Raw genomic sequence first — 15,820 nt, forward strand, 5'->3', positions numbered from 1 at the left:
TGTATCAATTTAGGTGTCAACCTTGTTTAATTGGTTATTTACATGGCATATTAGTAGTCTATGAAAGCAGATTCATTTTTTTATAGATTTAACATGAATGTAAATACATTTTATATTCATTAGTCACTTATATAATGTAGTTTGGCAAGTTATTTTAAAAATAAATTTTATACTGATCTTAGAAACTAAATTGTAAAACTGTGCTATAAAGATACAAAGTAAAATTGTAGTTAAGGCGGAACAACAGTGAGTTTATATATAGATAAGACATAGAAAACATAGGTCCACTGTCTCTAATCTGAAACACTTTGGGGCCAAATGTGTTTTGGAATTTAGAATTTTTAAATTTTGGAAATGTAATATAGTGTTAAATACCATATACAACATACCTTTTCCCTGCAGGATCTGGAGTAGTACTATGTAAGAAACATAATATTTCTACAGTGAAACATACGAATATTCACACTAAGTTTGATAAAGTCTCTAAACAGCCTCACATGTTTAAGTCAGGGTTTGGTTGCCAATTGAGTTAAGAAAAAATATTTAATTTTCCAGAGCTTTTTGGATTTTGAAACTAAAAATTTTATAACAAAATAAAAAGAGCTGGAGGTTTCTGTATACTCTGGAGAGAAAAATACAGAGTGAAATATAGATTTCTGTATTAGAATCTCATACGTGGTTAAATGACTTATAAAAAATAGTTGGTTTGGCTTTTGAAATTGTTTTATATTCACAACTGCATTTTTAGAAGGGTAATAACCACATATTTATCAAAAGGGTTTGGAGTTTAGCTAGGTTATCTCAAATGCTTGTGATTCTGGCATATAAAATTTGATCCTATGTTTGAGAAATTTTTTAGTGTAGTCAGAGCAAGCTATTTTTTAGATATTTCATTTCCATCCACATTTCTTGTGAGTTGTTTTTATTTCTTACTGAAGGATTTTAAACTAAGCTTAATTTTTCCAAAAGATCTTACTCGATATAGGGAAACTGGAACAGAAAAACTATAGAACCCTAATCTTTTTCTTTGGTGTCCCTAATTCATTCTATGTTTAAAAGATTGTGGAGGAATTGCCACTAAAGAATTGATTCAAAGAATTAAGAAAAAATTAATTGTGTTGGATATTTTGGTTCATCTTTGCCCTATATGGTTGTCACAGTGTATGTATCTATAGCAAAAGTGATTGCACTTGACAGTCTCATCAGTAGTTTACCTGACAGGAGAGAGGGAAATGGAGTTACTAAGTACTAAATTTACTAAGTACTTTAAATTTACCTTTAAGACTACTAATTATTTTAAAAGACCATCACTAAGGACCTCTGTGAAAACATTTACCCTAAATTATGTTAGGAAAGTTACTAGCTGCATTCAACTTGCAGGATTGAAAATCTGGCGTTTTAAGTATGGAATTTTTGTCTTATATATAAGGTTATGGTTTCCAAGATGTTTGTTAACGCTTTTCTTTAGTCTGGAAGGAAAAAAATACCTGTAGTCGAACTTTTTAAACTGGACCAAGAAGCTCTAAATATACTTAAAAGATTATGAAGGATTTAACATACTAGTTTTCTTAAATACACAAAGAGTAATGTTTTAACCCATTTTTAGGATTGGCTTTTGCTGCAATCCTTGTACTCTAGAGTCTAAACAATTTTTAAATAGTTTTCAGTTCTTGTGTTTTCCGTTTTAACTTTCTATCCTTTAAAATGTATTCTCATTCATTCATTACTTACTTTTCAACTGTGATGCTATTTTATACAAATATCATTTAAGATGCAATATTGAGGTAGTCTTCTAAAATACCTAAAATGTTTCTGATATTTAGAGAACTAGGAACAGTTAAAGAAGTTCAAACAGTGTTTGAATAAATTCTTGAATGTAGAGAAATTATTTATTTGTCAAATGTAGGGCTTTTCTGGGATTTCATTGTTAAACCACAATACCAAAGCATATGAAAGTATTCAGTGTAACCAATTACATTCTCAGCTGTACTCTTTCTTAATTTGCAGTTTAGAGGAACGATGGTGTGTTTGTGTATTTAATTGATCTTAAATATATGTATATTTACCATTAGCTAAGTTATTTTTTTTTTGTTTTCTACCTGCAGTTAGTAGTGTCTTTTAGTCTTGAAGAATTAAAATAATAGATATTGACTACAAGTAGTCATTTCTATCAGTTAAAATTAAACATTTAAAGAAATTATTCACAAGTTGGCCCTTAATATCTTTTTTTTGTTGTTGTTGTTAAAAGTAGCCTGGTGAATAGCTATAAGACTGATTTGAAATTTCAATTATTTGAATGATGTGGGCTTGTTAGTTTATTAGAGATATTGTAGTATTTTCAGTGGTTTAGAGCAGTTTTCATAATATACCATGTTTTTCTTTCCTCTTACCGCAGTTCCTTTTTATCACAACTTTAATTTTCAAGCTAAAAGTTAGAAATCGTAAGTGGGACTTCCCCAAACCTATTTATTGGCTCATGAGTAGATTTTGGGGGAATGTCAGACATTTATCTCATATTAAGTTGATGACATTTATCTCATATTAAGTTGATGAGCCTTTCAGAACACTGATACTTTAGGATTTAATATTTCTTCTTCAGCAGTAAAGAAAAGTACAGCTTTTACATCAGTTTCTCAAAAGTAAGCTCCATTATCAGGAAGAAAGTAGATGCAAACATTTTTAGTCTGAATGAGATTATTTGTAATATTCAGTTTTGTAGTTTCTGAGCAATAAACAATCCTCTCTATTCTACCTTTCTGTCTTCTGATGTATTAATTCTGGAATCGGCATTCTAGTTCAGAAAACCTAATTGGTATGCTTTTATCTTTGAAGTTTTAAAAACTGTCTTATGTGCCATTTAAAAAGCAGTTTCTTGATTCTATTAGAATGTAAGGTCCGTGAACTGATGAATTGTGTCCGCTTTGTTCTCCACCTTTTACTTAATGTGAGAAACTCTTGCCTTTAGTAGAAAAAGTAAAGTTTTTCATGTCAGTGCATTAATTTTTATGTTGTTCAGAAAACAGAGTCTGTCACTGGGAAGAAATGATATAGTTCAACTAAAAGAAGCCTACAAATGGATAACTCACCCCTTGTTTACAGAGGAACTGGGTGTTCCCATTGATGGAAAGGTATTGGGTCATCAGCATTGTTAATTTTGTTCTCTGCTTTTACTAGTTTTATTTCATTATATGGCAGAGTTTTGGTTAGCCAACAGAATCTTCTCTTTAAATAATCCAATGAAGGATTTTTAAGCTTTTAAAATGTTTGTTTATAGTCTTAAATTGAAGTTAAAATTTTTTTTTCTTCTTTGAAAGACTTATTTGTGATCTAAGACACTTATGCATATAACAGGTACAGTGTACCCTAACTGACCTTAAAGGGTTAGAAGTGAATCTGTGCCTTTAATATATTTATATTTTAATTGGAGAGACAGATTTACCGATACAAAGCAATTCATAAATAACTGAGCAACTCTAGAGTCAACTCTGGATTATTTAAATTTGGTTATCTGTGGCTTATCTTGTTTTCAAATATGCAGTCAGAATCCACTCAACTACAGTGAGCATGGGCTCAGTCTATTCCATCTTGCTTGTGTCTGAGGTCCCTCTGTTTAATTTTAGATACTGCCTTTGAACCAGAATACTTAGCCATCTCTCCTATTCCAAAGGAGACCTTGTCTCAGGCTCTGGCAATTTAGGAAAGAGCTTAACAAATTCCCAGATGTAGAAATAGGACATATTCCCAGCTCATCTTAAATTAGAATTTTATAGTATGGCTTCATCGCTTTAATGTTTTTCTCGAAGAAAGTTCCCTGAATATCAGACACTCCCCTCTTCAAGTAAAATCTTGAAACCATCTTTCAAAGCTAAACAGTTAAAAAAAATTTTTCTCTATTCTGCATTAAATAACTCTTTTTCTCTCAGTTAGTAAAAATAAATTCTGACTGTCTTTTAAACTGAATACCGAGAGAATAGAAAGTAAAACTACCAGATAGTATGAAGAGGAAATGAGGTAATGAAAGTACTTTGGAAATTAGAAAAGTCATTGATGCAAAATATTTTTACCTCAAATTTTAGTTTTGAAGCACAAATGAGTTTTTACATGTTGAAGCAGAACAGAAAATAGAAAACAAAAGAGGTAATAATGTTCTAATAGATTTAGGAGAAGTTTTCTAAAGAATTAGGAGTAAAAAGAATGTGCTCTAATTTTAATTTTATTTTGTAGATTAGAATAGAGAGAAAAAAACTTCACCTTTGTGATTCTAGAGTAAGTTAATAGGCTTACCGGCAATCTAATGCAATCAGTAAATACAGAACTGAATAAAAAAGATAAAATTGTTATATGGTATGACATTTATATCTTTTTCTCAATGTAGAATTTTATATATTCTCTGTGGAGGCTAATGCACACAGAGTATGAAATCGTGCTTTTTTTTGTATGTGTACAAGGATGTTCATGGTAGCATTTTTATATTTATTTATTTATCTATCTATCTATCTATCTATTTATTTATTTTACAGTAGAAAAGAAAAGCTTTATTAGAAGGGAAGGTACACTTCCAGATGTGGAAGCGGGCCTGAGCAAGAGAAGCGTGGCTCAAAAGGCCATGGTAGCATTTTTAATAACAGAAAACTTATAACTTAAATGTTCAACAGTCCCTAGAATTGAAAAGATGTACATGCCATAATATTAACTGAATAAAGCAATTATCCAAAAGCATGTTTAATATCCCAAGAAGTATATACTGTACATTTATGTGTACATTCATAAAATTGGCTTAAAAGAAACATACCAAACTGTTACTAGTTCTGCCTCAGTGGAGTGGGATTGAAAACCCATCACGTATTTGATTATTTTATAATTCGTATGTATTGTTTTTGTAATAAAACAAAAAATTAAGATTTCTCTTTTAAAACTCAAATCCATTAAGAAGTTTGAGCACTAAAAAAAAGTCTTATACAACGTTTTAATCATGGGAATAAAATGCTTTTTGCTTTGCTATTCTAATGATGATATTGACTGGAACAATTTATTTCCTTCACTTATCTCTTTCCAATTTTCTGATTCTCATTCATCTTTACATACATGTAATTTATATACATGTACAAAAATCCTACAAATTTATTTTAAGATTTCTTGTTTTTTGGTAGAATCACTAGTGATTGAACTTTAGAAGTTAAAAAAAAAGAGACTATTTCCTTTACAGCTGTCCTGTGAACAAACTTATTTGAAAATAGTAGTATTTCCAGTTTTCCTTGTCACTCTTTTTCTGAGCCAATCTTTGAGAGTTAATTTTTATTTCCATTCACAAGTTGTTAGATGTTGCTTTCTTTTTACTCGTTTTAAAACTGTCTTTATAATTTTTAGAGCTTGTTTGAAGTGAGTGTGGTCTTTGCTCACCCAGAAACAGTTGAGGATTGCCACTTCTTGTAAGTTGCCATGTAAACAGCAATGTCAATTGTGTAACATTGTTAAAGCTCTTTGGTTTTTATGAAAATAGTATTGCTCCTCTTTCTAATAAGTATATCAGAACTTGTCTTAGTAGCTTAAAAAATGTACTAATGTAAGATAGGCAAATCAATGCAGCTTGTATAGGGACTTATTTTGTCTGCTTCTATATCCTGCATTTAGCAACCATGTTGTATAAAATATATTTGAATTATATCCTCCCCAAAATAAACTCATTAACTTTTTACATTAACTTGAATTTTACTTAGACGTGCAATATGCCCAGATTGTTTCAAGCCAGCCAAAAACAAACAGGTAAGGATTCCTGCTTCTTACTCTTTAGTGGGTTTTGCTTGAGCTGAATGTTCAAATTAACAACAAAAAAGGTATGCATTAGAAATGTGGCAATCTATTATACTACAAATCAGTTTTAAATTTTTTATCAGTTTTTAAATCTTTCCAACTGTGAACACCTTTGCCTCTGGCTGGGAAACCATAACACAAAAACATGCTCATGTTTTCGTGTCACTGTTTGGGTTGTTCTGATGTTGAATTTAGAACCAGTGCATTAATGATGTTTCTGTTACCAATTTGGGGAAATTTGACTTTTAGATTTTAATTCCCAAAATTACATCATCTAGGAAAATTCATGATAGCAGCATTCCAAGTTTTTGTCTAATACTCATTTTCTAGTAACTGGTATTTTAAAAATATAATCTTAAGTAAAGTAGTTTATTTAAGATATTGCTGAATTAATAAAGCTTATTTCAAGATATATTTGTAAAAAAGAGCATTTTATTCAAATTCTCCTATACTGTCTGATGTGATCTGGTCTTCATATTAATGAGCAAATTAATTAGTACTTTTAGTTTCAATTCTGCCAAGATAGAATGGCATGGCACAATATGGGCAAGCTTTCATGCCCCAGTTACTTAGCTGGTTTTGTGCAGAGACTCAGGCATTCCTAGTTTTCCTGACATCATTTTTTACTGTTCTGGTTGTTAAAAAGGTACTTCATTTGATCTTTCCTCTTGCTTTGACTAATTGCTGTGCCTTTTAGAACTGGTGACATTTCCTAAATGCCCTGTGCAGAAATAATTAGAAATGCAGACCAAGACTAAAGCAGTGCTTCCCTCCTTTTCTCACATCATGGTACACCTAGAACATTGCCGTGTTCATTCAGCACCCTGAGGTTAACAGATAAAGTTGCTCTAAGTTGGAAGCACTAGGCCTGGAAGTTGCCACTGTCCCAGGCCCTGCTCCTCAGCCCTTGTGAACTAAAGAGATTGATATCTTGGCACAACTATAGCTCACTGCTTTGCCATTTCAGTTAGAAAACTCTACCCTAGTGACCTGTAAGCCATATTTATATTGAAGATCTAGTTTTATTTTTTGTTATCTCTGAGTAAATATACCAATACCAGCATGAAATAATAGGATAAGGGAATTTTCATCAAAGCATCATAGACACTAACTACACCATCTGGCCAGTAGCTTTTATTAACTGTAGTTTTCCTGCCTTACAGTTGGGAGTAAATTGAATGACCTTTCGAGATTCTTTCAGTCCTAAGATTTCATATCTTAAACAGGCACTTAATTTTTAGTTCTAACTCTGTAATACCTTGGGATTCCCCAGAATATGGTTTAGAAAAATCATTGCTTTGATGATAAACTATTGAGATGCCAACATTGTGTCCTTTTTCAGTCAAGTGTAATTTCTTATAACAGAAGAAATAATTGTGATTTATCATAGTAAGCCATGTATATGTGCACCAGTTAGTTCTAGTATGTCTACCACGCAGTTTGACTTTTATTATTTTAAAAACCCCAAAGTGGGACATTTGTTGTAGATGCTCTTTTATTCATTATAGTGGATCTGTTTACTTTGTGGCTGGTGAGAGATGTTGAGTTGCTAGATGCCAGGGCAGGCTAATTGGCTCTGTTTTACCCCTTACCCTGGCAGCCAACTCCCAAATTATATACTGTGGCCCCTGAAGGGATGTAGGGAAGAAAAAGTAGATGAATCAATGTAAATTCCTTTTGAGGTCTGGGAAAAAATATTCAAAGCACATTTCTTATACTGTCATTGTTTTTGTGTTTGAAGAATGCTACATTTTGAGGGAGTGGGCCATGAAGTAAAGAAGACTTGTTCTACTAGGTCTACCTGGTATTATGGATGTAGACTAGATTGAAGGGAAGGGAGTAAGTAGGGGTGTACCAATTGCAGAACCGACACTATGATTTCTTACATTTTATTTATTTTCTTAAAACTATTAAGTATGTCTCCCTTTTAAGTATGATTTAAAATGGATAATTTCTCCAAATATGTTCTATGTTTCACTTCTGATGTTTTCTTATCCTGGTGATAAATGTCTTTTCTTTTCATTTTACCCTATATAGTCAGTATTCACTAGAATGGCAGTTATGAAAGCTTTGAATAAGATAAAAGAAGAGGATTTCTGCAGGTAAGTAAGAGTATAGAAATAAAGAAGCAGCATGGAATTTTAGAATAAAGAGAATGTTAGCAATAATCTGCATTATCTCTAAGACAAAACAAGATGTATTTCAGGGCTCAGGATTCTGCATCATCATTATATCTCCAATTCCTGGCTCAGTATCTGGCATGCAGTGAGTTCAATAAATGTTTGTCAAGTTAATATTTGAATTTATGAATCGAGTCCAATTTCTTTCTTATAGAAGAGGATATTGAGGTTCAAAGAAGGAATTGACTTGCTTAAGATTTCAACTGGAAATAGGAGTGAATTTAGAACCAGTTTTCCTGACTCTCTAGCCCAGTGATAGTCCCATTACATCCCTAATTCATTGTAGTATTATCCATCTCCACAAGAGGGAGAAAAAGGCTCAGGAGTTATCCTCACTTGTTAAGATATGCTGAAATACAATAAGCTTTATGTTTTAATTTTCAGTGTGTTTGTTTTATTTGACAAAATATCGTACTTACCTTAGAATATCCTTGAATAAATTTCAAACAATAAAATTATGAGGAAGTTTTCATATATTCTACTGACTGAAAATGAGTCTCAGAATGGAAATATTTTTATTAAATTTTAGAAAGTAAAGACAGTTACTCTCCACGAACAATAGTTCCTGAGTTCCTAAGTGATTTCTTTGTTGAGATATCTTGGAAAACTATAAAATTTTTAAGCCAAGCATTTTGGATTAAGTTCACATCTAGTCATTTACAGATATACTCCCATCCATAGCTTTGGCGGTTTCTGGATGGTGGACGGAGAATAAAGCTATACATTGCTCCTTCCTGTCTGTCCTCAGGTGAAGTTTCTTAGCTAAAAGGGCAGAGTCTGCCACATTCCACTTTTTCTGGCTCTGTGGTCTGATTCCCAGGGTCATAGATTGAATGAAATGGGGGAAAAAAAGCAAAATAGAGTAGTGCCCTCCCCACGGGTGAAATTTACGTGTCCAATTTCACTGCATACCAGCTTTACCCAAATGATTGAGGATTTTTATAAGCCAGCAGCAAGTGATCATGGATAGCAAAATGGCTAAATGGAAAGGCTTCCATTTCAGATAGATGAATTTTTGTCCTAAATCTCAAGGCTGTTGGAAATGATTATCTGGGAACATGAGATCTCCTGAGCATGAAAGGTAGTAGCAGAGTACTGATTTACTCAGTGCCACTCTTGTGTATTAAAAAGATACTCTAGAGCCCTAAAGACCCTTATGGTTCTGAAACTTAAAGTTAGAGAGACGCTTAGTCCTTGAGAGACTCAGGCTCTGTGTGTGTCTCTGACGATACTGACCGTTGTAGTTATGTGGTTCAATATCATGTCCGGAAAATGGTAGCTATAAAATTTATTTTGTTTTGCAGGCAGTTTCCTTGTCCTCCAAATTCACCAAAGGCTGTATGCACTGTTCTTGAAATTGAATGTGCTCATGGGGCTGTTTTTGTGGCTGGTAAAATATTTAGTCTAGAATATACTTATACTGTCAACTTACTGTCCTTTCTGAAAAACTAAACTGACTCCTCCTCTGTTTCCTTCTTACTATTGTTATTAGGTTGTGATTAGTTAACTCTTTTGAGAACTAAAACTGATAGCCAAGCTGATTTTAGGTTCCATAGGCATTCTTAAGTTCACTGAGGAGACCTATTATTTAAAATGCCATGCCAAAGGCAAATGACATTTCCTAGGTTTAAGTAGTTTTCATCAGAGATGGCCAAGTGGAAATATGGGTAGATGTAGAGACCCATAACTTTAGGAGAAACATAGCCGCGGAGAGAATTTTTTTTTATAACGTGAAAGCAAACTTGAAAAATAACTTTATTATCTGCAAAATGACTAAACACTTGGCTTCTGCCTGAAAAAAAAAAAATGTTCCAATGACTTTCCCAAGAGGTAATCTAGAAGACAGTTTTTGTTTTAAAAGCAACAGTTATTTTATAGTAATAGCTGAAATGAAATTGATCTTTTGTCTTGTTTATAATACCCTGCCCTGAGTGATGAAAGCTACCTGCCTTCAGGTAGCTTTATTCATAAAGCAATGAGTCATATTGTGTTAAGGCTTTTTCTTTTTAATTACAAAAACTTCAAAATTCCCTGTATTTGAACTCTTTGAAATATATCATCACCAATGACTATTACATTGAAACTACTATTAATCAGGTTTAAAAGCAGTAGTTGCTCTTTAAAAAAAAAAAAAAATGATCCTTGGTGTGTTCTATAATATTATAATTTGTTCAGTCAGCCAATCAGATTAATAAATACGTTGAACATTCCTTTATAACTCATTTAACGATTCATGCCATGTCTTTAGCCATCTCTTCTTTTGTTACCTTAAATATTTTCATTTAATTAACTATCTGCCTTTCTGCCGGCTCCCCAGATTAGACTGTAAGTTAATTGAAAGCTAAGCTTTGTTTTATATCATAGGACCTAGGATATTAGCACTCAATAAATAGTTGTTGCTTTTCTTTTTATCCTATTAATCAGATAATTTCATCCTAGCTACCTTATATTTCTTTCGCAGGGAGATATAATAAATACTCCAGGAATCTACCACAAACTCCTTGGATAATTGATGGAGAAAGGAAGCTGGAGTCTTCAGTGGGAGAATTAATTTCAGGTCATCTTTTGACAGTATTTAAAGCGGAGAGTAAGTGTTATAATATTCATATTTTAAATACATTGTCATTCATGAATAGATCTATTGGAGGTGGCAGGAACGATTTCTGTATTTTGTAAATAACCACCAAGTCTGGGCTCCTTGCTTGGCAGCTTCCCACGAGCAAGAATTGCCATGTCTTGAGCTCCTCTGACATGGGCTGAATTTGAGCCAAGGTGCCCAAGGATTTCTTTTCTCTTTCAAGATGATTGCTCTTTTCCGGGCAAATTCAAAACAATCAAAACTGCTTTAAATGAATGCACTTAAGCTCTGACCTTGGGACACCTCAGCCTTGACCTCTTTTGGTGAATATGAGGGAATCAAAATACAACTTCCACATGCAATGCCTGTTCAAGAATAATCTTTGGCAAATGCTTGGCTTTTATTGTAACCACTAAAATGTCCTGGGAGAAATTTGAAGCCTAGAGAAAAATAGACCAATAGCTACCATTTCACAAAGACTTAATGGGAGTTGTGTGTGTTTTAATTTCCTACTTATTAATGAGCCCAGGTTTGTAAGATGAGTCAGAGCCTGTCAGGTTTATGTTTTCTTTGTCTCAATAGGCCTGTAAGGTCAAAAACAGCATAAAAGGCATGTGATTTCACCTAGAATTAGACTAGAGGAAAGGGCTTAGATTTCAATTGTAGGAAATCATGTTGTATGTTAGGAAAAACTGTAGTGAGTATGTAAATAACTCTTTTTTTCCCCCTCTTTTAATTCCCCCTCCCTGCTACTTCCACCCCTGACCTGTGGAAGTGGATCTCTGAAGGCGGGGCGTCTCCCCCCATGCACTCACAGAGTGCACCCGTGGCCTTGGCGCACCCGGGGTATGGTCCGTGGCTCCACCTGGGGCACGAACCCAGGACCTTCTGCATGTAAAGCAGACATGCTAACCACTACACTATGGAGCCATCCCATAAATAACTCTTGATGTGGATCTTCTAGCATAATTAGGACACCTTTTTTAAGGAACCAAGTGAGACATCCATGCTTCTCTCTGAAAACCCTTAAGACAAGCCTGCTTTAGGAATGGCAAGCAGATGACTGAGATGAGATATGGCTGTCCCTTTCAGCTCTCTGGCTTGTCAAGAGGAAAGAGAAGCACTTCTTTTTTTCTTTTCTTTTCGATGTTAAGATTTTATTTATAAATCTTTTATTGTTGTACAGAAAGTAAAAATGCTGTTACAATCTTTATGTAACTGGTAGCCACAGACAGTTGACTCACCAATCAGAGCTATCCACACTGTAGCAAGAGTCTTACACAAAAACCAAACAATGCTTACAATATTGTTGAAGTTTCCAAGATTGGCAGTGGATTTCCAAGAGGGACTAAATGGAGGAAGGAATAATGTCACAGGAACTATTTTTTGGCTCTTTGTGTGGGTAGGTGTCCTGGGGTATCCTGGCATGTTGCCTATCAAGATCGGCCTTCTTTTTAAGGGTCTTTAAGAATTGTTTACTGAGTGAAGAAGACTGTACCTTAGCTAGCAACCTAATATTTTCCAAAATCTTAGCTTTAAAGAATGGGATATTGCCATGAGCTTTTACCTACCTAATCTAATATTTATGCACTGGTTATCTTATAAGACTTATCCAAGTTACGAAGAAGTGAAAATAAAGCTTTGGCACCAAAAGTCTCTTTCAGACTCTTTTTGGGGCCACCTTACTCCTTTCTATAAGAAGATTCAAGAAACATTCAATTCTGATTATTTGGGTCCCAATGAAGCCCCCATCATAAATAGGGCTGCTGGGGGGCTCTGAATCAGCTATATGTTTCCCTTTTGCAATCTTTCATAAAGGTAGTTTGTTGTTATTTTACATATGAGGGGGAAAAATTGTCCCCGACCTAAAAATAAATAAAACTGTGTTTAGCGTCTATAGTTGTGTGCTGAAGAAATTTATTGAGAGCTGCTTGAGAAAAAGCAGACCTCTGGGTCTCTGTGCTCATTGACTTCTTGTCAGGGCATAATCCCTTGTAATTTGAAATATTTGATTAATAGCACCAATTTGCTAAACCTGTGCTTCTCGGATGTATTACTTGTTATTTCTGTGGTTCACATCTGACAACTCTAGGGAGATGATTCTGACTATTGTACCTCCAAGTTTTACAGCTCTCTGAAAATAAACCAGTATTGCATGAAGCAGCCTAGCTACTTATATAAAGATTCTTTCCTCTAAATGGGAGATACAAACTTGTTTCTCAGTCACTTCAGACTTGCACGTCATATTATGTACTTCCTAATTCCCTAGTTAATGAGTAATAAAGTTTGACGTGCTCTCAAAAATCAATGTGTCTAAGAAATTTTCCCCTAATACATTTATTACTTCACTCATTAAATAAATATTTGCCATGTCAATTCCCTGTAGAAAAATGGTCAATGACTAGTTACAGGATAAAATCCAAGCTATTTAACTTGATATGCTAAGGCCTTCATCTGGCCTCTGCCCATCTTTCAGTCCCATTGTCTGTCTGCCCCTGCGTGTGAGGGCCACTGTAGCCTAGCTGAACCACTTTTATAGTTCCTGATCATTCTTACCCTTGGTTTTATATTTGTTGTTGATATATGTGTTCCTTTGATCAGAAGGCTCAAAGAACTCATGGGATTTAGAAAATTCAACTAAGTTTTAAACATGTAGTTTCTAATAGTTAAAGCAGTAGCTCTGTTTCTCTCTCTCTCTCTTTTTTTTTTTTTTTTGTCAGCTGTTATTCATAATTGCATATGAACAAAATTTTAAAGTTTGCTCCCAAAAGTATTTCTCAACGTAGGGTCCAAATCTGAAATATTTTTCTAAAAGATATAGTAAATACTCCTTCTCCCTTTGTCTAGATCGGCTATACTGTTTCTCTGGATTTCTCAAGAGCTTGGCTTTCTGCACCTCTTTCTTGTTGGGCTGGTATTTTGGGGATGTTTTATGGGCTAATTTATGAATTTGGGTTTTCTGTTCCGATTTAGCAGTCCCTGGTAGACTTATCTCTGTGTCCCGTTTATTCCCTTCAGTCCCACCTGTCGCAGGTTATGGTTCAGTCACTGTGGGTATCCTGGTTCCTTGACATTATGGCTGGTTTGGAGATGGAGGTGGGCAAGTATAAGACAAACCATAGCCCCAGAGAGTCAGTATTTTTCAGCTTCCCAGATGCCATTTTGAACTCTCCATTTAGCTCTCCATCCCTAGTTAGTGCTACTCTTGAGTCTGAGTCTGTTGACTCTGACTGGAAGCTACTAATGTTGCTGTGGGTTTATTAGCAGCTTGACGATGGAGTATAAATATTGAATGGAGGGTTCATTAGGACTTAATGGTCCACAGAATCCTACTCCCTATCTGGCCTAGATTCTTCACCTGGAGAAGAGCCTGACCTTGTGCCCCTCACTGCTGCCCATTTGGCCAGTCCTCAGGTAAAATATAACACAGATTACTCAGACTTATGAGCCTAACTAGCAGCTTGAATTCTAGACATAGGATATCTAGTACTTACCTAACCAGCCCTGGATTGTTTCTCTCTGTGAGACCCACAACTTTGGGCCTTGTAGGGCAGAGAGGAGCCTGCTTCACCGTGGCAGTATGTGACACACAACAGCTCAGAGCCTATGTTTACAACAAGGTTTGGCCATGGCTTGCTAATGGAATCTCTTAAAGGTGAAGGAAGGGTGAAATCCTACTTTCTTCACAGCTAAACATCCTAGAAAGGAGGGCTAATCTTTAGTGTAATTTTCATGGGACTTTTAAAGCCTTTTAGCGGTCCTTTTCCTGAAATCTACATGGAAACTTTGCATATAAATCTTTCCTGGGAGAGATATGGCAGTCAAAATGATATTTACCCTCCTTCTACCTTTCTCATCTGTTCTATCCAGTGGTCTTATTCTTTCTCATATTGTGCTCTCCAAAGTTTTTGATTATTGAGGAATAAATATTGGCCTCAGAGCTCATGTTGCAATTGTGCTCTAAGTGCAGGACTGTTCCTGTACGTTTCCTAGCCCTACCAACTGTAGTCCATATCTCTCTATAAACAGTGAGCTCTGTGAGGATAAAGACTATGTCCATCTTGTTTGCCTTCATCTCCCCAGCATCCAGCACAGTGCCTTGCAGGTACATCCCGTAGATATTTGTTCCTAAATGAATACATCAGGGAGTGAGCCTGAGTGCTATCCTTCAACCTTTATGTTCAGAGACTTTAAACTTTACCACTCTTATGACTGACCAGGTTTCCCAAAACATCCCAACCTTTCCCAATCTTTGGTCCAAGAAGACTCATCTTGCTTTCCCTGTGGGCACGAGTCTGAACATTTTTGCCTCTCTATGGTGGTACAGTATAGATGGTTGTTAAGAAACTCTGGAGCCAGCCTGTGTGGTTCGAATCGTGACCATACCATTTACTAATGATGTGATTTTAGACAAGTTACTTGTCCTGTCTCTGTCTCACCTTCCTTACAAGTAAAATGGAGATAACGATAGTACCTACCTCATAGTGTTAACATATACAAAGCATTTAGAATAATGTCTGCTCATGGTAATGTTGGCTGTGGTGAAATCATCAGTCATTCTGTATCTAAGAAAGTTGTCATGTAACAACACCCTCCCCCCGCTTTTTAAAAATCATTTCCCATTCCAACATTTGCAGCTTTTAGTCTGTGGTGAGCCATCTGTCTTAGAATGAACACTAGTTTTGTCATGGTTCCAGCTTAGGTTTACTTATGTAATGAATTTGCTTTTAGAATCAAATGTTTTTTTTCCCTTCCTCTTTCTTTCATAGAATTTAATTCTCAAATAAATGTTTTTGTTCTGTTTTAATAAAAAGAAGAAAGTAGGTGATAGATTTTTCACCATAAGCTTATGACCAGGGTGGTGGTGGGGCCTGCCATGGGATGGCAGCATGGGATGATAGTTTAAGGCCTGGCTTTGACATTAGAAACACCTATTTCTGCCATCTAATCATGTGACCTTGGGAAAAGCATTTAACCTTTCAGAAGCTTGGTGTTCTTTTATTTAATACCTACCTCATAAGGTTGTAATAAGAATCAAATGAAGTAATGTACGCAAAATTTTTAGCTCAGCGCCTAACATACAATAAGTGCTCAATAAGTGGTGTTTATTATTATCATTGCTATTTTTAGGAGAGATTGGGACTAGAGTTGGGATGATGACTACCCTTTGAGATTCTCCTGTAAATTATTCAAGATGAATTGAGTTTCTACCAAAGGGTGAGAACAAAAGTCATGGGACTCTTATGCCTCT

At 34.8% G+C, this 15,820-nt stretch overlaps 1 protein-coding gene across 5 annotated transcripts in view; it reads left to right on the forward strand.

Moving 5' to 3' along the window:
- Positions 1 to 15,820, forward strand: part of PUS10 (pseudouridylate synthase 10) — a 57,045-nt gene that overhangs the window by 28,659 nt on the left and 12,566 nt on the right. For all 5 annotated transcript variants that reach the window (XR_002781267.1, XM_011363915.2, XM_011363919.2 and 2 more), the window contains exons 6-11: positions 3,017 to 3,128; positions 5,368 to 5,429; positions 5,718 to 5,763; positions 7,849 to 7,913; positions 9,296 to 9,381; positions 10,453 to 10,578. Coding sequence is in view for 4 of the 5 variants with exons in the window: in XM_011363915.2 (XP_011362217.1) it covers positions 3,017 to 3,128; positions 5,368 to 5,429; positions 5,718 to 5,763; positions 7,849 to 7,913; positions 9,296 to 9,381; positions 10,453 to 10,578 (497 nt within the window). In the remaining variant the exon portion in view is untranslated. The remainder of the gene's footprint in view (positions 1 to 3,016; positions 3,129 to 5,367; positions 5,430 to 5,717; positions 5,764 to 7,848; positions 7,914 to 9,295; positions 9,382 to 10,452; positions 10,579 to 15,820) is intronic.

The sequence above is a fragment of the Pteropus vampyrus genome, unplaced genomic scaffold, assembly GCF_000151845.1.
Source record: "Pteropus vampyrus isolate Shadow unplaced genomic scaffold, Pvam_2.0 Scaffold91, whole genome shotgun sequence".
NCBI classification, from domain to species: Eukaryota; Metazoa; Chordata; class Mammalia; order Chiroptera; family Pteropodidae; genus Pteropus; species Pteropus vampyrus.